Source organism: Cyanistes caeruleus, chromosome 16, assembly GCF_971803275.1.
Source record: "Cyanistes caeruleus chromosome 16, bCyaCae1.hap1.1, whole genome shotgun sequence".
Taxonomy (NCBI): domain Eukaryota; kingdom Metazoa; phylum Chordata; class Aves; order Passeriformes; family Paridae; genus Cyanistes; species Cyanistes caeruleus.
The window spans coordinates 7,039,547-7,063,137 of NC_141716.1; the positions used below are offsets into that span (position 1 = coordinate 7,039,547).

The 23,591-nt window shown below is 49.1% G+C and overlaps 2 protein-coding genes across 9 annotated transcripts in view; one reads left to right on the forward strand and one right to left on the reverse strand.

The window, feature by feature from the left end:
- RTEL1 (regulator of telomere elongation helicase 1) overlaps positions 1 to 86 on the reverse strand; it is a 45,246-nt gene extending 45,160 nt beyond the window's left edge. For 4 of the 7 annotated variants that reach the window (XR_015277100.1, XR_002868886.2, XM_023939715.2 and 1 more), the window contains exon 1: positions 4 to 86. The gene's annotated coding sequence lies outside the window, so the exon portion shown is untranslated. The remainder of the gene's footprint in view (positions 1 to 3) is intronic. The other 3 variants (XM_086853288.1, XM_023939714.2, XM_023939716.2) reach the window with 2 other exon arrangements.
- Positions 49 to 20,034, forward strand: STMN3 (stathmin 3). Of its 2 annotated transcripts, XM_023939719.2 has the most exons (6): positions 49 to 109; positions 4,093 to 4,241; positions 13,834 to 13,929; positions 14,275 to 14,450; positions 14,900 to 15,091; positions 15,571 to 20,034. In XM_023939719.2, the coding sequence occupies exons 2-6, from the start codon at positions 4,223 to 4,225 to the stop codon at positions 15,628 to 15,630; spliced, it is 543 nt and encodes a 180-aa protein (XP_023795487.1). In that variant the 5' UTR covers positions 49 to 109; positions 4,093 to 4,222; the 3' UTR covers positions 15,631 to 20,034. The 2 variants fall into 2 exon arrangements, with proteins under 2 accessions (XP_023795487.1, XP_023795486.1); XM_023939718.2 differs by lacking the exon at positions 15,571 to 20,034 and having other exon boundaries at positions 14,900 to 15,178.
- Positions 20,035 to 23,591: the final 3,557 nt, after the last annotated feature.

A 23,591-nucleotide genomic window follows, 5' to 3' on the forward strand; every position in this document is an offset into this window, starting at 1 on the left:
CACCTCCCGCTGCGCCGTTCGGAATCCCCGCGCCGCTGTCACGTGCCACACCAACGCGTTCGGCGCGTCACTTCCGGCGCGCTCTCGCGAGAGCAGCGGCGTTGCCCCGGTAACGAGCGGGGAAGGCGGCGGCCATGGCGGGCCCGGGCCGGGGGGAGCCTGGCGGAGCCAGGGCCGGAGTGTCGGGGAGCGAGCGGGGCTGGGAGCTGCTGGCTCATGAGGGGCCCCGGGCAGGAGCGGTGCGAGCCCGGTGGGGTTTGAGCGCTGCCGGGTCTGAGGGAAGCGGGTTCCGCTCACCCAAACAGGCCCGGGCGGTTCAGCCGGAGGGTTCCGCAGCCGCTTCCCCCGGGGCGGAGGCCGAGGTTCGGCCCCGAAGAGGCGGAATATCGGCTGTTCGCTCGCGAAAAGCTGCATTTCCAAAGCCTCCCAGCCCTGAAGGGGTCCCCCGCGCCAGGGCCGCCCGGGAATGGCGTTTCTCCCCTTTTGAGCGGTTCCGGAGCGTGTGATAAGCGATGTCCTTGGCCAGCGCTTGTCTCCAGGGCCCTGCTGTGCTTTGTGCTGGGGTCGGCCACCCTTGGGCGGTGCTGCACGCAGGAGAGGGCACAGCACGGCAGGATTCTTTGTGAAACCCTCGGCGTTTGAGGTGGGAGGGTTCTGTGGCTTTATGTTGAGCCTGTAGCTCCTGCGTTAGGAACGGTAATGAATTCTGACGGGTCTCTTTTGTTAGGGGTGAATGTGCCGCTCCTTTGTTCCAGGCTTTTCTCCAGCGCGGTGCTCCCACCCTTCAGTCCCCTGCCAGGCACATCCAGGAATGGCTTTGTCGGCATTCCAGGTTCTTAGGCCGTGTGATTGTGGTGAACTGCTCTGAACTGATGGACTAGCTAGTTTTGTCAGAATCTGTTTAATAAATGTATAGGCTTGGTTTATCTGGATCCCCAGATTTTGTAAAACTATGTTTTATGCAGCCATATGAGAGAGAAGGCAGGAACAAAATATTTTGTACTCATCTCTGTGGTTTATTGCTGTATCTCATGCTGTCACTGCATGGGTGTAGAACAGGATGTGGCTCCTTTTAATGTAGCTTTAAATTAGTTTACTCCTGGCCAGCTGCAAGGCTTGTTTGTGTGTAGAACAGTTCTGATGTTAAAAGGAACAGACCTTAAGCTGTATAAGCTAAACACTGTGTGATCTGTTCCCAAACTTATGGTACCTCCTGTGTCATGGTGTTGGGTCAGAGGAGCTCATGGGTGTTGCTATTTTTATTGCTAGCCCTTAAATTCCTTGAGCTGAACTTGGATCTTAAACTGAACCTGGATCATGAACTGTCTTAGTTGCAGGGAATAGACTGAAGAACTCTGAGTTCTGAGATTCCTGTGGATCTTGGTGTGCTCCATACAAAATTTAACAGCTGCTTTTGCTCATGTTTCTGACTGTGAACGCTTTAATGTGATACCAGTCACACACAATTAAGCTGCAAAAGAAATTTTGTGAGCATGTGGGATAACTTTATGGCAGAAAAAGTGTTTAGAACTCCTCATAAATACATGGAATACTGTGTTGTTGTTATTTCCTGTAAGTACGTCTTTCCTACCTGGAAGAACAATATCAATAGTGTATCAAAGGAGATTATTTTGCCTTATTTCGGTGCTGTTGATAGAAGCAGTGTCACCTGCTGAGAGAGGGGAGCTGGGAGGTGCCCAGCCCGAGGCAGGAGTGGGTTGTGAGTCAGCAGGTGCCCGTGTCCAACAGCAGACATGAGTCAGCACCGGCCTCTCCGCAGCTCCTGGAGGCTGCTCCTCTGCACCAGTGACCTCACCTGACCAGGGCTGCAGGCTCCCTCCAGCATTGCTGGCCTTCTAAAAACAGAACAGAGGAAATGGGTTATAAGTTTAGAGAGAAAAATATATTCCTTGTTGTGGAGGTTTAGTGAAGCTGCAGCATCTGTTGGGATACAGACGTGATAAATAAAGGTGTTGGTCTCCTGCTGGATTGTCATCTTGGTGTTTGTCTGCCTAGGATAAAACCTGAGTTCTTTCAAAGCTGGAGCTTGGAGAGGGAGGAGAGATTTCAAAACTGTGTCCAAGCAGCACAGAGAGTTGTGTGACAGCCCCTCACCCGCCTGTCCCTGCCAGCCCAGCCAGGAGGAACCAGCCCATCTCCACTTCTCACTCATTACTGGGTTTTAAGATCTTCAATAACCTATTTTTCATTTTCAAGGAAAAAAAGAAGGCAACGTACAAAACCAAAACCTTGTGAAAGATGATCCTTAACCTCTGTGGGGAAGTGGCTGAACCACACGAGGGACTCCAGCAAGGGGAACACTGCTGCTCTGCAGAAGTGCAAAGTGAATAATGGCCATGTTTGTTCAGAGGCTGCCCAGGCAGGATCTCTTGTCCCAGATGAGATCCAGATGCTGCCAGAAGAGCAGTAATGGGACAAAAAAGCCACGAAGACCATCTGTGACACTCCTGTGGTTGGCATGAAGATTATTTGCAGCTTTCCAAATAGGGGAGCATTGAGTTGCCATTTGTTATCTTTCTGAGTCTTTTGTTTGCTCTTCAAATTATTTGATTTCTTTTAATCCTGATAGTCCAGAGCCTTTCAGTCCATTTTCTGTTGAGAAATAACAACGCAGCCTTCCACCTTCACCTTCCAAATAATTTGCTTCCTTTTTCTCACGCAGTGTATTCCAGTGGGACACATGGCCATGGCATCTTGAAATCATTCCACACCCTTTCCTTAATAAAAGGAATAAAAGTCATGCTGGATTGATACCAAAAGATCCAGAATGTTGCAGGAGGTAGCCAGACCCTCTTGGGACTGCTGGGAATATCAAAAGCACAGTTCATCCTGAAGGATGAAATCATCCTGAAGGGGGAAATCATTCCAGCAGTCAGGTGCCTGGGATGGCTGCCTTCCTCTGATCATGTTTCATTTTTGAAATACACACAAGATAACCTGTCAAGTTGTAGCTATCCAATCCAAGGAGAAAGTAGAGAGAGTTGGAACTACAAACAAGCCTTGGACAGAACAGGGAGCAGTTAAAGGTTATTAAAAAAAACTACTGTTGCAAACACACATTGAAGATGTGTGGATAGTGTTCATTTTATTCTGAGTTAGACATTTCCTCTATTTTTCTTTTCTTCCATGACAGTGTTAGAATAGGATGCTGGGAGATTGAGGGAAAAATTAAGAAAGAAGAAGAAGTCTTTGTCTTTCTAGCTGAATTTTGTAGGCAGTGTCTGTGGCTTCTGCCCCTGAGCAAGCCAGAGCACTGGCAGGTATTCCAACAACTTGTGGTTCTCTGCAGCAGCTGGAATTGTTTGGGAGTGTCTGCATTGCAGCGTGCCAGGAGATGTGTGGGTTTGGGAGGATTCCTTGCTCATAAGAGTGTGTGTGGTGCTCTAAAAGCACAGAAACGTTGGCCCCCGGCAATAGCCACAAATGGAAATTATAGAAAACAGAAAATTATAGGATGCCTAGGGTGGGAGAGAAACCCAGAGAATTCTCACTGAAATCAAAAGGCTCCATTCTGCTCTTTCTCCTCTACTTTTACAGCAGTTTCCTCCCCAAACTGCAGCTCCTTTAGTGCCTCAGTGCCAGTGCAAAAAAAAAAAAAAAAAAATACCCAAAAAACTAATCCCATGCCTAAAAACCTGCTGGGATCCCTCCTCCCTTTGCTGTTTGCCTAAAGCTGCTGCAAGGTTTGGGATTTCGGTTTCACACCTCAGCCCAGTCAAGCCAGACCCCCAACCTGGCCCTGCAGGTGAGGCTGCCTAGGAATGGCTGGTTCAAAAAAATAAAAAAATAAAATTAAAAAAAAATTGCTTAACTCTAAGGGAAAAAGCGGTTTAGCCCATCTCGAGCAGACAAGAAAGGGAGGAAGAGGAGGAAAAAATCCTCTTTTGCCAGCGCCCAGCTGGGTGTGTCTCGCCCCCCCGCCGTGGGGCTGTGTTCCTGGCAGGCAGGCTTGCCTGGGAGGGATCTGCCGTCAAAGCCACCCAGGAAAGGAGGCCTGATACGCTCATTAATATTCTGAACTAGTGACCCTTCTTTTTCTTTCCACCCCTCGCCTTTCTCTGGGCGCTCCAGCCTCTCCCCGCCGCGGATGGCTGCAGCCCCCTCCAGCTGAGTCAGTCCTCCCTCCCCGCAGCATTGCAGCACCTCCGCAGCTCCTGCGCTCCCTCCTGCTCCTGCAGCACCGCTCCGCTCCCGCCGCAGCATGGCCAGCACCGTCTCAGGTAGGACAGGCGGCTTCTCGGGGGCTTGACATCAAAGCACTTCTAAAACCATCAAGTTTTTTATATATGTATATATATAAATATATATATATATATAATTATTCTGAGGGTTTGAGTTTGGTTTGTTATTTTTTTTTCCCTCGTGGGGGAGTTCTGTGCTGAGGAGGCAGCTGGTATGGCAGCATTGTTCCCCTTCCTCCCCCATACACACACACACCCCTCTGATGCAAGATAGCAGGTGGGCTTTTTATTTTAATATGAATACACGTGTGATAAACTTGCCAGTTTAAAGTATTGCTGCCATTTCATTGTGCCATTAGAAGATGCTGCTACGTGCCAATTAAATATTATTTTTGTAACATCGTAGAGCTTTTTTTTTTTTTTTTTTCTGAGGAAAAATTGCATGCGGTGCAGCTGGATGTAAGGAAATCAGAAATTACATTTTGTTTTGTGAAGATCATGCATTGCCTAAATTTGTAATGGAGAGGAAGACATGGGCAAGAGTCATTAATGCCCTAAAAAATCCCCCAAAGCCAGCCAGAAGAACCTGGATGGGGTTTTGTGTATTCTCCGGGCTTCCCAGCCCCAGATTTCTTGCACAGCTCACATTTCTTGTTTCGAAGATGCTACAGGGGAGCGGTCCTCTGATGGCGTTGGGTGAAATGAGATGCTGCAAGGGAAGCCCTTCCTCCCTCCTGCAGCAGCGCCGGGAATCACAGCTCGGCTGCCCGGGAGCCTGTTCGGGTTTGGCTTCAGCATGGCAGCCCGAGGATGCTGTGCTGCTTCGGTCCAGCTTCCTAAAGACCCGTCTTGCCCCCTTTGACTGGGAAGGAGAGATTCAGGTGGCTAAAACTGAGAGTTTGGGTGAAGGAGAAAAGCTTGAAATGGTACAATGAAGAGTGGGTGGGTTTAGAGGGTCTTTTTCTTTTAGGAAACTGAATTTTTTTTTTTATTACTCTGAATTCTGCAGCTCACAAAGAGCGGCTTGGGAGGGGGAAGCAAGATCCTGAAGGGCTGAGCAGGAGTGACAGACAAAAAAGAAGAGCAGGCAGTGCTTTGTGCCCCCCCAGGCAGGGAACCAGCCCGCAGGAGACCAGGCAACACTTCTTGCTTCTTTCACTGCCCTTTGCCGTGGTTTCCTGCCGTGCATTTTCTATTCCTTGCTCCTTTTAAAAGACAGTAGATGCAGGGGGAAGAAGGACAGAGAGATGGAGGGGCGTGTATGTGGGGGGAGTATAAGGGTGCAGCCGATCCTGAGTGGGCTTTGCATGCAATTAAAGACATAAAGCAGCATTGTAAAAATGTGTTTATGAGAGAAATCCTGCAGATATTGTATATATTCCTGTGAGTATCCCTGTCTCAATGAATGTCTGCAGCAGTGCACTCTTGGGAGGTGCCACCCATCTTCTGCCTTCCCTACCGAGCAGGATTGGACCTCGCTTGCAGAGTGGGGATGGGAGGGAAGGATCAGACTCACCAGCCCTCTAAACCAAGGTTGCATCAAACTTGAGATGGACGGGGTGGTGGATGAAACACCCGTAGGCAGAACATGAGATTTCCAGTTGGTGCATTCTCACCCTCCCAACCCACTGCATGCCCATAGCACATTTTGTCCTCCCAAAGATGCAGTTTTACTGTCAAAGAGACTTAAGATCATGAAGAAGCGTGAAATGGGGCTTCCTTGTGACTCAGATCAAGTAGAGAAGCAATTTCAAGGAGTAGGAAGTCATGGAAGGCAGTGCTGTGGCAGGAGGGGAGAGAATAGGGCGCTGTGTGCCAAGGGAGGGTCGGGGCTGAGCCTCGCCCAGCTGCCTTTGCAGGAGCAACTCCCCATCGCCTACAGCTCGTACAGCAGCAATGGAGAGTAGCCTGGTAAAGCAGGAGAAAAAGAATTAGGAATCCTTCAATTAAGGAATGAGTCTTGTTTGCTTTCTTCATTTTTTCCTTCTTTATTCTCAGCGAAAGCCGACCCGTGCCGAGGGGAGGGCAGCTGCAGTCGTCTGCGGCTGATGCCCGCGGGCTTATCCCCCTCGGGAAGATTTGCCTGGTTTGTTTAAACAACCAACCAAATCCTTGGGATAAAAAGAAACAGGGCTTGCTCCCCCGAGCCTGGCTGCCCTCTCTCTTTTCTCCGTGTCACCTGCGGCGTTTTCTGGTGGCTCCGGGCGCTGCTGTCGGTGCTGGAGCCGCGGGATGGGCGGCACATGCTCAGTGCCGGCCGGGCTGCGGTGCCGGCCCTGCTGCCGGGCAGCCCTTGCAGGGCAGAGCCCTCGCACCTCCTCCCGCAGCCTCTGCTCGGGCCTCCGTGCTTTTGTGCACCGCGGACCAAGGGTCTGGCTGGGCTCTGCAGGGCTAAGGAACTCCCCCCACAGTTTGTAGCATCTGTGTTGAATAAAGAGAGCTGAGATTATGAAATGATGCAGAAGGTGACATCCCCACCGGCTTTCTCCAGCGCTGGCGTGTCTGAGAAGGTGGAGCCAAGAGGAAACACCAGGTTGTCATTCCTGGCCTCATAACTGGGTATGGTAAATGGGCCTTGGCAGATCCCAAGGTTTCCCCATCCTGCACTGAAATGTGAGAGCTGAGGGACTTCATGTACCTCTGATCGCTTTTTTGGGTGGCATTGAAGGACACCATGTGGTGTTACCCTGTCCTGACATTTCTTCTGCCCATGCTGGAGAGTCAGAGTCCTTTCTATCAAGCTCTCCATCTCTCTGTGTTCTCAAGAAATAATTAATGTCTTCTTTGGCTGTTGAAGAAGTCTATGTGGCCTTAAAAAATTATGGTTCTTTTACTGGGAATTCAGTTTTACATGCCAAAGGAGCCTATTATTGTAGGCATTTATATGTTTTTACCAGAGTATCTAAACAAGGGTTCTAAATAGTTAGCAAAAACTTGTTCTTTCTGAAATATAAATAATACCTTGTTTATCAGCACCATGTAGACTCTGGGAAGATGCTTCAGACATCTCCAAGGAGCCCTTTCTTGGAATCTGTCATTGTTGGTTCAGATCTGGTGAAGGCACTGTTTCATCAGATGAACACATTTTCCTTCTTTTGAGTAAAAGCTGAGATTTAGTGGTCTGATGTGGCAACCAGCAGGCTGCAAATAAGCCCATTGTGACAGCAGCGTGGGAAGCAGAGAGGTGAACGGGGCCAATGATTCTTTAGGACAATCCTTGGAGGGACCTGAAACTCACTCAAACTTCTATACCCTTAAATTAATTGTAAACAACATGCCTGGCTAATCCCTCCCAGATGTTCTACTGACAAAGGCTTTATTCATCCAGATATGAGTTATGATTTAAAAATTAAAGTCTCCCATCCAGAAGGGAGTCAAATCAATGGGCTACAATTTAGAAAATACAAAAGAGCCAGAGAGCAACTGAAGACCATGTGCATGTGCTGTGGCACTTTGGCACCTCCCAAATGGTGATATTCCTCCAACATATTTCCAAATAATCCTTCTATTCTTTCAAGGTACCTCTACATGATTATTGTCCTTCTAGAGAATGTTATCCTTTCTGAATTTGTTTACACAAATAGTACCACTATATTATGCGGAAATATAATAATCCTCATTTAATGGAAAGGAAACCAAGATCCAAAGAGGTCAAATGACTGTCTGTGGTCATACAGCATGTCTGTACCTGACACATCATGGCACTGGGCTCTGTCTGACTGTCTCATAACTTCTTCCTCAGTTCTTTTGTAGCTCCACAGTTCTTTTGTAGCTCTTTGTCTCACCCAAACCTGACTGTGAAACCTGTGTTTGCCCCAAATCCACAAACTCTGGATTCAGCTGCTTCCATTTGGTTCCTTCTTCTGCTTTTTCAAGCAATACAGGCCATGCTTCTCTCCTTCCAACAGTAACCCCCCAGCCAGGGCTCTGCTGCACAGCTTGGGGCCTTCTCTGTTGCTGAGCCCATACAAGAGGAGATTTCCCTGCCTATTTTCCTGGGAGCAGCCCACATGTTCCAGTGCTACAGCTCAAGTGATTTGCTGATGCTTTGGCTGTGCAGAGCACAGGTTGTTGTGACATTCATGAGCTGCCAATAAAACCTGGGGGGAAGGAGGTGGGTGATTGGAAACCATTCCTGGGCAACAGTTGAGCAGATGTCTGACAGAAGGCAGAGTAAACCTCACATCTGCCTGTTCTCATGGATGATTCCACATGAGCCCATGGTATCTTCTGGGCCTGGATCTTGTGGTCCTTATGTAGTGTGGGCTACAACTACTGAGCTGACAAAAAACCCAAAAACCCACAAAAAAAACCCAATCAACCAACCAACCAACAAAAAGCTAAACAAAAATCCCACTAGTGTTTTCTGGTTCTGTAAGATCTGCTGCTGACTTGTTTGTGGAAGCTGGGGAGCAAGAAAGTGGAAGTGCATTAGGCTGAAGGTCTGGCCAATATTTTTATGATATGATTCATAGCAGGGGAGAAAATGTAGAGCTTGCTGTACTCTCAAGGCTTGTGGAGGACTCTGGTTGCTTTTGTTGTGTGTGTGGCATTGCAGTGTGTGCTGGAGGTCTCAGTTCTCTCTGTCTTCTGTACCTTCTGTTTAAGCTTTGACTGCATTTACAATTGGCCAGTTCTTATTTTTTCATGAGATAATATTCATTATGGAAATTTATTCTTACTTCTCTAAAGTTATCTTCACAAACCAAATTATTTTCTTGTAGTAACCTTCCTCTGACCTTGCTATCAGACAGAGCACATCCAGTCTCTTCCATTTAAATTTCACATCAATTAGCCTTGCTCTGCCTGTGGTTCACTGTGACTGATGCTGTTGGTGTTGTGTCAAGATGGCCTCGCTCTCTTTTGCTGGATGCCACTAAATACCACCCCAAAAGCTGGCTGCAGTTTTGCTTTATGTATTCAGGAAACAGAACAAAACTTTTTAATGAATAATAGGTTTCAAGCCCCCAGGCTTGAAGCCATCCAGGCACATCATGAGCAGGAAAATGAATCCCATTGCTCCTGCACCACACCATTCCCAGCTGTTCCTCCATCTCTGGCACCACCAGCACTTGGGGAGCAGCTGGATAATGTCTGCGGGGGCTGACTTGGAGATAAACACTTTACATGGATCGATGGTGTGCACAGCACTCCTGCAAAGCCGTGGGGATATGGAAATGCAGGATGTTCCCTACAGCACTAGAGGGAGCACAGGAAAGGAGCACCCTGAGCCTCCTGGTGCCTTGGTGGAGGCTCAGGACACCTCCCTCCTTCTCTTTGCAACAGGAAGAAAGTGTTTTTTTTCCCAGGCAATATATTCTATTGTAATACAATGTGCAGAAAATAGTAAGACAAAAAATTTTAATAAAGATTGATTGGCTCATGGGGTGTGGGGTGTAATACAACCAAATCAGAATCAGCCTGTGCTGATTGCTGGGCATAAATCTTCAGAAAGGTTGAGGAATTGACTGCATCTTTATGGATTGTAGCTTAATCACTGTTCAGATTCCTCTAAAGCCAACAAAATGTGAGTTCACTCCACTTTACAGGATGGGACGCTGATATATTTTCTCTAACTTCTACAGTTTATTCACTTCTTGGTTTACACAACTCAGTTATTTGCAGTGTTTGAACCCTGATATGTTTGATATGACAGAAGTAAAACATTATGACAGTGAGGAAGACCATACCAAAGTGAATGAATTTGCTGCTGATCCTTCTATTACAGTGTTTGCCTTAAAAGAGAAGTAAAATATCACTAATTCATACCTGAGTGAGCAGCCTATCCTAATCCTCTGCCCACCAGGGAGGCAGAATTCTTGCTACACCTCTGAGACTGAAGCAATGCTTTGGTATCAAGTCCCTGAGGACCTGAGTAAGATTAATTTATACAGAAATTAAATATTTGCTCAGTGCAAGCTGAATTTATTTTTACTAAATTAACAAAAGTAAAAATGCTAATAGATGCTCAAGTAAAAAGTTCAGCATACCCTGTCTAATTGTTCTTAAAATATGTACATTTGAGCTCTAGATCCAGCCTTTCTGGGCAGGAACTCCTTGGCCATGTCATGTTCTGTCCAGCCACATGCCTTTTCCTGGTTCAAGGGGTTTGTCCACTGGCATAAATATGTCCTCAAAACCTTGAATCTATTGCAAATAAGAGTGTGGATACCTCTGAAACAAATTCTAGTGCTGAGGTTGGCAATCTTTTGCCCCTGAGTTTTAAGCAGCTGTGATTGAGACAAAGTCTTGTTTCAGTAGATCTCAGGTTTGATCTTCACTGACACAGGTTCCTAAACTGTGACCCAGAGGTCATGGGTCTTTATTTTAGTTACTGAGTCAGAGGATGTACCTCTCCTCACAGGATGCCTTTTCTTGGCTTGGCCTGATGAAACAATTTGTCACAGAATGTGTCATGAGCACAAGGACATCACTGTGATGTTTCTGTGTCCCACAGGTGCAACTGCTGGCTCTGGATCACAGGTGTGGAGATTTCAGGGATCCCTGTAATTCTCGGGGCATGGATCAGGGGCTCCTCAGGATGTCAATTACATTGAGGGGCTGGACTTTGTTCAGAGAAGGGAACAGAGCTAGGGAAGGGAACAGAGTCTGGATCACCAGGAGCCACTGAGGGAGCCGGGAAGGCTCAGCCTGGAGGAAATAAGGCTCAGGGGGGACCTTCTCACTCTCTAAAACTCCCTGACAGGAGGTACAGCCCCCACAAGGTGGGGGTCGACCTCCTCTCCCAGTTAACAAGTGACAGGACAAGAGGACATGGCTCAAGTTGTGCCAGGGGAGGTTTAGATTGGACATTAGGAAAATGTTTTCACCGAAACGATTGTCAAGGGGAACAGGTGAAGTCCCCGTCCCTGGATGGATTTAAAAGCCATGTGGATGGACACCTGGGGACATGGTTTAGTGGTGGGCTTGGCCGTGCTGGGGGAACACTTGGACCTGACGATCTTGGAGAGCTTTTCCAATCCGAACAAATCCGTGACGATTCCGTGCTCCTAAGGTTCTATAATTTCTTCAGGGCTCAGTCCTTCCCCCGTTCATGGCCGGCCCCGCGGAGGTGCTGAAGGGACAGCTCCGGCCGGGCTCCGCCGGAGGAGCCAGTCCTGAAGGGACAGCTCCGGCCGGGGAGCGCTGCCCCGGCAGCTGCGGGGGGCGCGGGGGGCTCGGTCCGCTGCCCCTTCCCGCTGCTCCCCCGCTCGCCGCCGGCAGCAGGGGCTGCTCGGGACCATCCCCGCCGCTGCCCGGGCCCCGTGTGCCGCTAACTGCGGCTGCCGGCTGGCACCGGGGGCAGCTGCGGGCTCCGGGGCGGGGGAAGGACACAGAGCGCTTCCAGCGCTCAGCACAGCCCTGCCGCAGCCCTTTTGTCCTCTTGCTCCTCTTCATTTTAATTGACAGAGAGGGACGGGCAGCTTGCTCTACAGAAGGGAAAGCGGGACAGGGGAGATCCCGATGGAATGGAGGTAGCTGTGAAATCACCACGGCAAACCGCCTGAAAGGCAGGGAATGCAATATGGAATCATCTGCACACAGCCCAAGTCGTGAAATACACAGCACTGTGCTCTGCAACAAGCGCTGAATTAAATTGAATTAAATGAGGGGGTCAAGGGTGTGGCACATCTGCCTCGTGCCTTGGTTCCACCCAGGACCAGACATAATGGTGGAGCAATGACCTTGTTGACTGGCTTGTTTGTATTAAATGATAATGTCGAAATGATAATAAATGATAATGTCTCTCATCTATTCCCTGGGATCCTCCTCAGGGTTCTTGGCAGCACATTAGGAGATGCATTAGCTTCCTGCTCTGTGTCACGACTTTGGGCCTCTCAGAGGCTCTCCAGAGCTTTTTTTCATTAAGAACAAATCAAAGATGTCCAGGTGCCATTGCTGGTCCAAACTATTCCTATTTGGTTTATATTTAACAGAAGAACTGGGCAGGAGGTTCAAATCAGAATGGGGAGCAAGCTAAAAGCTTGTTCAGTCAAGGTATGAGCTTCAGGGATGGTGGTTTAGCAAAAGAAGAGTGTTAATTTGAGTGAAGTTCTGTACCTAGGAGGAAAAATAAGTTCGAGCATGAAGCAGGCATAGCTTTTCTCACTCAATTAGCTGTGGGAAGGCAGCAGAGAATACCTGAAAGATATTCCTAAGGCTACGTGATACACATAATGTTACTTCATTCAGAATTGTTCTGTGTCTAATGCCTCTGCAGATCAGAGTTCTGGGGATTTCCCTGTCCTGGCCCAGGGGAGGGTTTTGCTCTGAAGGTGGTATTGGAAGCTGTGTTGCAGAGTCCCCTCTGGCTGGAGCACGAAATGAGCTCAGTACAGAGGGGACAAACCAAGGCCAGAAGCACCAGGATCTGTGGGAAATCCAGAGGCAGAGCCAAGACAGGACAGCACAGCCTGTGCCTGTGGCAGAGGCAGGAGGAAGGGCAGCACAAGGACACTCAGGGTAGGTTTGTCAGGACATGCAGCCACAAAGACACTGTCCCCACGAGCCTGGGTGTCACCCAAGGAGCCAGCCCAGGACAGAGCCTCACAGGACCCATGAGCTAGCAGCACCCACTGCTGAGCCCCAGCTGCTGGCCTGCCTTATAGGACTGATGCTGTCAAGGTTTTACTGATGTGATAAAGAATGTGACAGCCTGACAGAGCACCTCACTGACTTCAACTCCTTCTATTCTGAGGTTCTTTGTCAGCAGTGTGCAAACAGTTCACTGTCTTAAATGTGCTGAACTCCAAAAATACAGGTGAAGATTGCCCCAGAAGCAGATTACTGCAATCTGTGTTGGGGCAGCACTTGTAATCACTGAGGATGCTGTGGTGAATCCTCTGATCACAGGAACAGTGAGCAAACTGGAGGACTCACAGCAGCAGAGCTCAAAAGGATTGTGTGTTTCCTGTCCTTTACAGAAAGATGGTTACTGTGGTCACAGACTGTGACTGGCCAACTTCTGCCTGTGTGGGCCAAGGTGGTGGCAGAATCCACTCACATCCTCCCTGATCAGCTGCTGCAGGGCAGGAGGTATCTTGTGATAGATACCTCCTGCTGGGGCCCAGCTCTTCCCCCAGTAGCATGCCCCTTTGTTCTCCACATTGCTGAGTTCCTCTTGCCTCTTCACCCTCACCTCAGAAATGGTGAATTGTGAAATATTCCCAACTCACCAGGGCTTGAGCAATGTTTTCAGGTGACAGTGGGCATCATTTATCTCAGAGACTGGAAATTCCACTTCCAGTGGAGAAAGGGTGGGGCAACTGTCCCAACATGTTTAACTAAATGGGCTGCAGCATCCCAGCTCCTTTGGAGGGAAAACCCTGCACAGAACCTTATGCCTCTGGATGTGTTAAATCCCTACTGTGTGTGTTCCCATAACATTTGCCACACTGGCAGCTAATTTAGGCTGCTGTAGATCAGACACTCCTTGGGGACTTTTTGGCAAGCTATGGCAGCATGGAAACATCTCCACAGAGTCTGGTAGCTGCAAATGGGATTTCCTGGCAGCATAGAAAAGCCTCTATAGAGACTGATAGCTGCAAATGGGGTACTTGCTTAATTTCTCAATGAAAAAGAGATGCTGTTGCCATTAGAATCTCTCTCATTGCTATTTCATATTTTTCAGCCTACAAGGAGAAAATGAAGGAGCTGTCTCTGCTCTCCCTCATCTGCTCCTGTTTCCACACTCAGCCCCATCCCAACACCATCTACCAGTATGGAGGTAGGTAATCTGCTCCCACAGGAGCTCCAGCAGTGTTGGGATTATTCTCCCAAAGGCAATGTGGGAGCTTGCCACAGTCAGAGTCTCTCTGCTTCATGCTGGGGTGACATACAAGATATTAACAGCAATGTGACCTTTCTGTAATTATGCCGTGACTTTAAATTAATTGCATTTGCATGGAGGGGATGAAGGTGATCGCTAATCAAGAAATTCTGGAGATAAAACAAAATCACCCAGATCAGAACATGGGAAAATCCTAATTCCAGTGTGAGGAGCTTGATGACCTCAGGTCACTCTCCTGAATGGCACAGGTTCACAGAGTCACTGTTTTTTTTCTCCACAAAGATATGGAGGTGAAGCAACTGGATAAGAGGGCATCAGGCCAGAGCTTCGAAGTGATCCTGAAGTCCCCTTCAGATTTATCTCCTGAGAGCCCAATCCTTTCCTCCCCTCCCAAGAAGAAGGACCTGTCCCTGGAGGAGCTGCAGAGGAGGCTGGAGGCTGCAGAAGAGAGGAGGAAGGTAAGGAGATGTCCTGTAGAAGCAGTGACTTTTCTGGTACTAATTGCACCAAATCTTAAAACTCAGTGGGAGTAATCCAAAACAGCTGGCAAGTGTTCTGACACTTGTTATTCCACTGTAGATTGTCAGGTGAGACATGGGTGAGGTTCTGCAGTGTGATTTAGGCAGAGAATTCTATTCCATCATCATCATCATCATCATTGTGTAGATGTGGCATTTGGGGATATGGGTTAGTGGTGGGCTGGCCAGTGATCTCAGAGGGCTTTTCCAACCTAGACAATTCTATGATGGCAGTAAAAAGGTGTCAAAAGTATCTTCCAAGCAGGAAGATTGTATGGGGTGGAGAGGGTGGCAGAGTGGTTTGAGCAGAGGAGGGAGTCAGAAAGCCTCCCTGGGGAGATGGAGGCTGGAAGAGCCTCTCCAGTGGCCTCACCCCGCTCCCTCGGCAGACCCAGGAGGCGCAGGTGCTGAAGCAGCTGGCGGAGAAGCGGGAACATGAGCGGGAGGTGCTGCACAAGGCACTGGAGGAGAACAACAACTTCAGCCGCCTGGCCGAGGAGAAGCTCAACTACAAGATGGAGCTGAGCAGGGAGATCCGTGAGGCACATCTTGCTGCCTTGAGGGAGCGGCTCCGCGAGAAGGTGAGCGTGACCCCCGGGACAGGGCTGGGGGTGCTGATCCTTATGGAAAAATGGGGTCTGGTCCCAGTGTGATGGGTACAAGGGACAGGGTGTTTTCTTGGTGGTGGTTGCTGAGGAGATCTGCTCCAGAGCAGCATGAGGAGGTGGGTTACGTCCTTCAGGGTCAGTAGAAAACATAGCCTGGATAATCCTGATAAGTTCAAGTGCAAAGCCAGAGCATCAGGTTCACTGAGAGATGGATGAATGAAGGGTTTTGCAGGAGAGAGGAGCCAGGACCGTGTTCACTGGAGGTTCCATCGCCTCCAAGTTCCCACAGATGATCCTTAACTTCTTGCAAGTGTAACTCCCACCCTTGGGGTGTTTTGGATGGGAAATTGGTCTCTTTCTTTATGTCTGATGCAAATCCTGTGTGCAGGAGGAAAATACTGATCACAAGAGCAGGGCGTGTCAGCTCGGTATCATCTCTCCCGTCTTTGCAGGAACTGCACGCAGCCGAAGTCCGCAGGAACAAGGAACAGCGGGAGGAGATCTCTGGATAAAGGGCTTTTCTACACATCTAGCACCTGATTCCTGTTAACAAACCAACCAATTGACCAACCAACACGTTTTATTTTGTTTGTCTAGATGCGTCATTCAGTTCTCCATCCCCCCTCCCATCCCCCAGCTACACGCTTCTCTCTGCATCCCTAATCGTCAGTGCTTGTGGGGATTCACAGATCATAGGGACCTCTAAGCAGAATAGCAACTAGTTCACATCAAATAGAGAATCAATCAGTCAATCAGTCAATCAAACAGCTTCTTTGGAGGATTTTGTCTTTTTTTTTTTTTTTTTTTTTTTTTTTTAATATTTCTTAAACTGATGTTAAAAAAAAACAAACCCAAATGAAGATATTAATAAATTCAACCAGCAGTGTCAGAGAAATATGGATCTCTTATCCGGAGCTTTTCCTCCTCTTGGTATTTCCTCTGGGCCAAATATCAGTTTCAGAAAAATGGGAAGTAAGTGATAATTTCTGTGTGTGAAGTAAAATAGGGAGCAGCCCCCTGTTTGCCCATGGTGGGAGTGAGGAAGGAGAGGGATGGATGGCTCAGGACTTGCAGTGGGCACAACCCCAATCTTTTGGCTGCCTCCAGAGCCAGCCCAGTTAGGCAGTGACCACAGCCCTTACCTTTGGGTAATTTTTGAGAACCCGTGTGGAAGCAGCTGAGGGGCTCCACCCAAAGCTTGGTGCCAGGTGCCACATCACAGCAAGTCCCTGTCACAGCAGGCACTGCCTGATGCCCTGGTTGGCCACTGAGCCACCCTCTCCCCAGCTGAGGGGGGACTAAGAGGTCTTGGCTGCTCTGCTCAGGAGAGCTGTGGGTGGTGATTTCATTCCCAGCTTTGTGGGAACCTTGGGAGAGACCCTCAGTCTCCTGTGGGCTCCCCAGTGCTCCCACAATACAGGATTCCACTCTGTTAGGAGAGAAAATCCAGCAGAGACGGTGCAGGGTTGTGAAATAGCCTTTTAGTGAACAGAAGAATCCTTCCCTCTTTCCAGTGATGGATGTGGCTCTTCGGGGCCATCACAAGGCAGATTGCTGGGGACCAAATCCTGGGGCTCTTTTCTGTTCTCCATAGAATTCCCAGCTGGATGTGGGAAGGATCCCTCCATGGCCATGGCTTGATGTCAGGGGACTCTGCTCCTAAAAGGAAGGGCTACCTTACTCCCAAATCCCTCCTTCTGGGCTGGGGGAGGACAGGGCTGTTAGAAAGCTCCTGTGCTGTCAGTGACAAAAGAAAATTAGATTTAGGGCAAAGAAGGAAACTGAGGGTTGAATTTCTTAACAGTAGCTAATGATCAGTTTATAGTAGCAGCTGTCTTAGATAAGCATCTGTGTAGAGCGTGGCATCTCCGCCAGCATCACCTCATTCATATAGTGACGAGAAATTTTAAAAAGTTTAAAAAAAAAATTTAAAAAGTAATTTAAATGAAATGTTTGTGTGTAAGAAATGGTTGAAACTGTCAGATGTCTGTGTCCCACGTTGGTGGGATCTGAGAAGGTATCTGCGAGATATTAACCCTGTCCTACTCTCTGTGGTGCTGAGTGTTTGCTTGGTGTGTAATTCTGACCTGGAGCTTGTTGTAAATACTGTTTTTAGTACTATGATTATTATGATTATTATTATCAGAAATGTTGTACTCATGAGCAAGAGTTGAAAACAAGAGAAATGGCCATTTTCACTCTCTCCTGGGGGCTCAGAAGGAGTCGGAGGCTGGGCCAGGTGAAGGCAGGGTGCCAGTGGGATGCTGGACCAGAGAGCAGCTGGAAAATGATGGAATTGGGAGCTGGAGGCAGCCGAGTCCTGCGGGCAGGGCAGTGAGAGCGGGGACAGCTGCTCCTCATGCTGGGAGGAGAAGGAAGGGCTGAGAGGAAGAGTAGAGGTGATGCTTCAATTCTAGTACATATAATTAATTAAGTGTTGATCTAAACCTCCCCGTGTGGAGGTTCCAGGTGGTTCCCTGCAACCCTGCAGAAGCTGGAGGATCTGTCAGGTTTAGCATGTGTTGAAAGAGGGCTGTAACAGGTTGTACTGGTCAGAGCTGTCCTCCCAAACAGCTCCTGAGTCTCCAGGCTCAATTCCTACCTGGAGCTTCTCTCTTGGTCTCTTGTGCTGCCCCACACCCCTCTCTTCTCCCTCTCTGGAGCCCAGATGGGTCTCAAGTGGGGAATTATTCTTGCAATAGCTTTTCCTGGCAAAAATTCCCATGGCAAGCGCAAAATGACCTGGCAGATGGTGCTCATGCAGGTGTGAGCACTGGGAAACTAATTTTTTTCCCCTCTGTCAGGTTGGTGCAGTGAGGGATGGTGGATATGGCTGGAAAACGTGTTACTGCAGGAGAAGCTCCTGCACCAAAGGAGCAGGGGCATGCAGGGAGAGTTGTGCATTGGTAATGTCAGGGAGCTGCTGCCAAGACACGTTGTGCCAAGGAAACAGCCTCAGCTGTGGGGCCAGAGGCTTTACGTGTCCCAGAGCCATGTTTGCCTGGTGCAGATGGATGGAGCAGGGATGTTCAGGAGCTTGTCCAGTGCCACTGGGCACTATCAGGGAAATGTATGACTGCTTTGGCTGCACGGTGTTGGCTGGATGTGGGGTGTCCACCCACTGCTCCAAACCCATAGTGGCCAGGAGCTCATGCAGCGCTGTGCCAAACCTGCAGCATGTGGCTCGGGCCAGGATCATGGTTATTCCATGCCTTTCCATATCCTTTCATGCTATTGGCTATGTGCAGCTGCATACTTCATGCCTCAGATGAGACTAATTAAGTATCCTCATTAACATCCTTACTGCCCCAGCCTGTGTCATTCCTGGAGCATTCCCATGTACCATGGATGTGGACATGGCATGTAACCCTCCCCCAGTTCTCGGGGTAACCTTTCTTATTGTGGGTCCTGTGGTCTCCACTGATCCTTGAGGATGTTTATGAATCGAGTTCTGAACCAACACTTTTCAGCCCCACTTTTGCAGCAGCATATGGACACGGGAATGTGCCTTGCAGGGGGAGCATCCTCAGGGCACCCACGGCATCCCCACCCAGACCTCAAGTGTGGCAGTGGTGTGAGGGAGGAAAGTCAGGAGGGTGACATCATCATGTGCATGCATAGGCCTTCCAAGACCCTCCTGGAGAGGAGCCTTTGACTGGGGCAAGAAACAGGAGCTGAAGCTAAATGAGCTCCCAACTGGCACCAAGAGCCAGGTGATGGGTGAAGCTGTAGGAAAGCTGGGGCCTCGCAGCCCAAATTACAGCTCTGCACCCACGTTATTCCCTACAACAGAGCTCAGCTCTGCCTGTAAATAGGCACTTCCAAGGATGCTGGCCCCTCCAACTGCTTCTGGTCTGAGCCTATTCCTTGTCTTATTATTTTGGAGCCATTAAAAAATCTTGCTCTAACCCACTTGTGGGGTTCCCTTTGAGTTGACCTTCCAGGGCCGGTGGGAGTTGAGGAGTTGCATGCATCCTACCTCGGGGGTAGGTCGATATTGCTGCTCCCTTTCAAATGTAAACTTCAGCTTGCTTGCTTTAGCTTAGCCTGGCGTGACTCTCTGGCCCTGGCTCTGCAATCCTGCCTCATGGGATTTGTTATATCCCTCCCATGGCATTCCCGTCCTCCTCGCAGTGGCTGTGCACCCGGCTGTGCACACGCGCACAGAAACGCATCCGTGGAAATGATATATGCACATACACTCTGATACCACTTGAAATGAGTCAGGGAATGGCTGTTTACGGTGCTAGAGATTTCTTACTCTCCATGCTAGGGACGAGATGACATAGTAAGACCAATAAATTCCACCTTTGTAGTCAGTTGTCTTTAAGTAAAGCAGCAGACAGGCACTGGCCCATGCCTACGTGGGTGCTCCGTGGTCCCCGGGGTGCAGGGACACAGGGGACAGCTGGGCATCCCTGCCCTGGCATCCCCTGTGCCTCAGTTTCCCACACCCTTTGACAAGGGGACAGAGATGCTCCTCCCCATGGGGACCACGGGAGAGACGATGCCTCCACATCTCTAAAGTGCTCTGAAATGGAAAGTACCAAAGTATGGAGTCGGGATATGCAGCTGTGCACCCCAGGAGGAACACGCCGGCCTGTGGCTGCAGGAGAGGGTTGGAAGATGACTGTGTGGGCACAGGGCTGAGCTGTCACCCCAGGGCTCAGCACCCTGGCTGCCCTCCGGGCAGGATGTGCTCCTCCTGCCACAGCCTGGGTCACCATCCCTTGTGCTGGGTGGAGAGCTGGCGCAGTGTCATGGAAAGACTTTCCATCCCTAACAGAGCCTTGTCCGGTTCCCTTTGGTCTGCCACGTGCATTTCATTGTCAACTTGAGGTTGTTGTTGTGCAAAAGAAGTGATCATGAAAAAAAATAAAGGAAAAAAAAAGAAATAAAGTTGGTATGAAACCGTATGTGTCTGTCTCTCTCCAGAAATGGGTTGTTTTTGTTCCAAGGCTTCTCTTTGTATTGTGAGAATCCTAATAAACAGCATTAGACAGAAAATTGACCTAAAGATTTAACAAAATAGACCCTAATCCTCTGAATACTCAGTGATCGCTTTTTCACACAGCATAAAAGAGGCAGAAATCGACAGTTTATCACCATTCTCAGAGGAACAAAGTAATAAATGCTTGAATGAAGGTCCTGCTGCCACCCCCTGTGGCTGGGAGTGAGGGTGTGCAAAGTCTTTACACAGGAAGATCGAAAAAGATATAAAACAGTTACAAATACAACAAATACAACAAATGCAGTTCTAGAAACCACATGAACTTCCTTATTTAAAACTCCAATGTCTCCTTCATGAGTTTTTCCTGAGAAAGTATCCAGCGTGGGCTAGACAGAGCGGGAGGGAGCAGGGCTGTATTCCTCAGGGAGATGGAACCCCAGCCAATGAGACCCTGCATGGTCAATGCTCCCAACCCCATCCCTGGAGCCAAGTACACAGAAATGTCCAAAAGCTGTAGCTGAAAATAGGGAAATTTGTAATCCACAAGGACATGTGGGAGAGGGTGCCTGGCTGCTTTCCTGCTGCTGGGGAAAGGTTCCCCCACCTCCCTTTTGGGGAGGGCTTTTGCTACCACAAGCAGTGCCCAATGTCACTGACCACTGTCCTCCCTGTCCTTGATGGGATATTAAAATAGCAGCACCCTCCTGGACTGTCCCACATCTTGTGATCCCATCAAAATAACCAGGGTGGGAGACTTTCCACAGAGCTCAGCAGCACTCAGTGCACAAGAAGATAAAGTGAGGGGAAGGCGGGGGGGGGGTAAGTTTTAATTCCCAGGGCAGTGCTCTGTAAGGGCAGGGAGAACAGTGCCAGGACAGTGCTGGGGCCATCACGGTGGTGGCAGTGGCAAGCAGCCCATGCCTGATGCTTTTCCCACGTGTCCTCAGGACGCTGCTGCCCGCATAAACAGGAATTCTATTTTTGCAGCTTGACCTTCCTGATTCTGGAGATAACAACCTGACTGCTAATGCAGCATTGCTCACTCTTCCTCTGAGATTTGGTACAGTCTACTAACCCAGGGTCTTCTAAAACATGGATGTAGTTAAGTAAACCTCTGCATTTGTCTTAGGAAAACAGGCACAGTTCTTGGTGCCACACAATTTGAGACATATTGATGAAACCAAGCATGGTCACCTCATAACTAGTTAATTCAAGACACTTCATCCTCTTGTGATCTGAAGGAGAAAACATGGAGGCATGGGATCTGTTGGGGAAGGATGGGGTGGGAGGAGCAGAAGGAATTGTGGAGAGGCTCCCACCACTGAGCAGCCCTGCGTGCTGAAGACACAATACTGAAGGCTTGTACCACACTCTAGAGCTCACAAAATCATAGAATCAAGGAATGGTTTGGTTCCAACACCTTCCCATGGGCAGGGACACCTTCCACTATCTCAGGCTGCTCCAAGCCCTCTCCAGCCTGGCCTTGAACACCTCCAGGGATGGGGCAACCACAGCTTCTCTGGGCAACCTGTGCCAGCACCTCCCCAATCTCACCAGGAAGAATTTCTTCCCAATATCCAATCTAACCCTGCCCTCTGCCAGTGCCCCTTGTCCTGTCACTCCATGCCACGTCAAGAGTTCCCTTGTGCAAAAAATCAAAACCAAGTCAAGAAAGCAAAATACCTACATCACTCTTGAAGGAATCCCTACAAAGTGCTTGAGCTGTGCCTGAGTAAAGGAAGGGGTTAGAGGCTCTGCCAAGGTAAAAGCAAAGGCTCACCTGGGCAGGCAAAATGCAGAAATTTTGCAGAGTGATTTGGTTTGAAAAACAACAGCTCATCCTCTTTCAGCAGCCTTGCTGGCACCATGGCTGGAGTGAGTCTGCCCACTGATAAAGGGGTAGAGCAGGGAGCAGATTAGGTGCCAGGAGGTGTAATCATCCCACTCTCTGTGCTAGGAGGATCCCAGAGACCATCCTGAGATCTGACAGCAAAAGCCAGGTTTTGCTGTCCAAGAGGCCACTGATTGCTGGGAAAACCGGAGTAAGGCAGCATTACTGAGGGTTTGCTGCCTTCATACCAACTTGATATGGCTGCTGCTCTTGGGCACTGTAGGAAGATGGTTTTAGCGGAAAAAGGGACCTTTTATCTGTCCTGTCCAACCCCACTGGGGTCCCGAGGATGCAGCTGCCAGAGAAAACACCAGCAGTGGCACTGGCAGAGACAGCCATACTTCCATGGAAAAAGGAGACACCATTTCCAGCGGGTGATTTAACCTTGCTGGTTACCTCTGGTTATCTTGGAGAAGGAAAAGAAATACAGTTCCTTGTGGAATATCACTTTAATGGTATTAGCTTGGGTAGACTGGTGAGGAACATGAGGGAAATAGAGGTGGCAGCTGGTTATCAGGCAAGGTTGGTTTGCATGGGGACAAAAAAGAAAAAAAGGAAGAACCTCGGGGGGAAAGAAAAGCATTAAATAAACCACCACAAATGTATCAGACAGCATCATTAGAAATTTGTGTAAAAAATACTAAACAGACCAAACGTCACCTGAACACATGTCAGGAAAAGCCACCCACCCAGTAGCTGTGAAAAGCTGACAGAATGGAAACATAGCGAGCATTTCCAAAAGGGATTCACGACTTTTGGGGGCCTCTGGCCTCGCTCATCGCTTCCCAGAACGTGTTAACCACCTACTCACAGAAGAAGTGCAATGTGGTAAAATTATGCAAAAAGTCCTCTCTGAGAAATTTTTGAGTGCCTCCCAAACTCTGGGCCTCACAGGCACAGAAACGGCAAAAATTAACCAAAACCTGTGACAGTTCGTGGTGGCTGGGGAAACAGAGAGCAGAGTCACAGCTAAAGACTTAGTGCTGATAAGGACCAGCAGCTCGATCAGGAAAACAGAGCCTGAATCAAACTGGTCAAGGGCACTTTTTGAATGCTGGAAATGGCCCTGGGGAGACCTTAGAGCCCCCTCCAGTGCCTAAAGGGGCTCCAAGAGAGATGGAGAGAGACTTTGGACAAGGGTATGGAGTGACACAGCAAGGGGAACGGCTTCCCACTGCCAGAGGGCAGGTTTAGATGGGATATTGGGAAGGAATTCTTCCCTTTGAGGATGGTGAGGCCCTGGCACAGGGTGCCCAGAGAAGCTATGGCTGCCCCATTCCTGGAGGTGTTCAAGGAAGTGTTCAGCCATGAACAGCTGAGGGCTTTCACAGAGCCCTGGAAAGCCACAAAGGGACACAGGGCTTTTGGGGGACACACACAGGAGACATGGAGTGGGACACATAGCCCAGAGGGAACATGCAGGGAGCACAGGGCGGATGCAGAGCCCATGAAAAGGATACACAGAGGACATGGGGGGGCACAGAGGACTGAGGAGGGGGACACAGGGGACATGCAGGGCACAGGGCACACACAGAGAGGACATGGAATGCATGCAGGACCTGGAATAAGGACATGCAAGGGACACGGGAGCATGCAAGACCCGGGAAAGAGACATGCAGAAGAAAGGGTGT

What these genes read in the sequence shown, in the direction of transcription:
- STMN3 (XM_023939718.2), top strand. An exon ending in CACCATCTACCAGTATGGAG is followed by an intron (nt 13,930 to 14,274) that starts GTAGGTAATCTG and finishes TTCTCCACAAAG; the next exon opens with ATATGGAGGTGAAGCAACTG. An exon ending in CTGCAGAAGAGAGGAGGAAG is followed by an intron (nt 14,451 to 14,899) that starts GTAAGGAGATGT and finishes CTCCCTCGGCAG; the next exon opens with ACCCAGGAGGCGCAGGTGCT.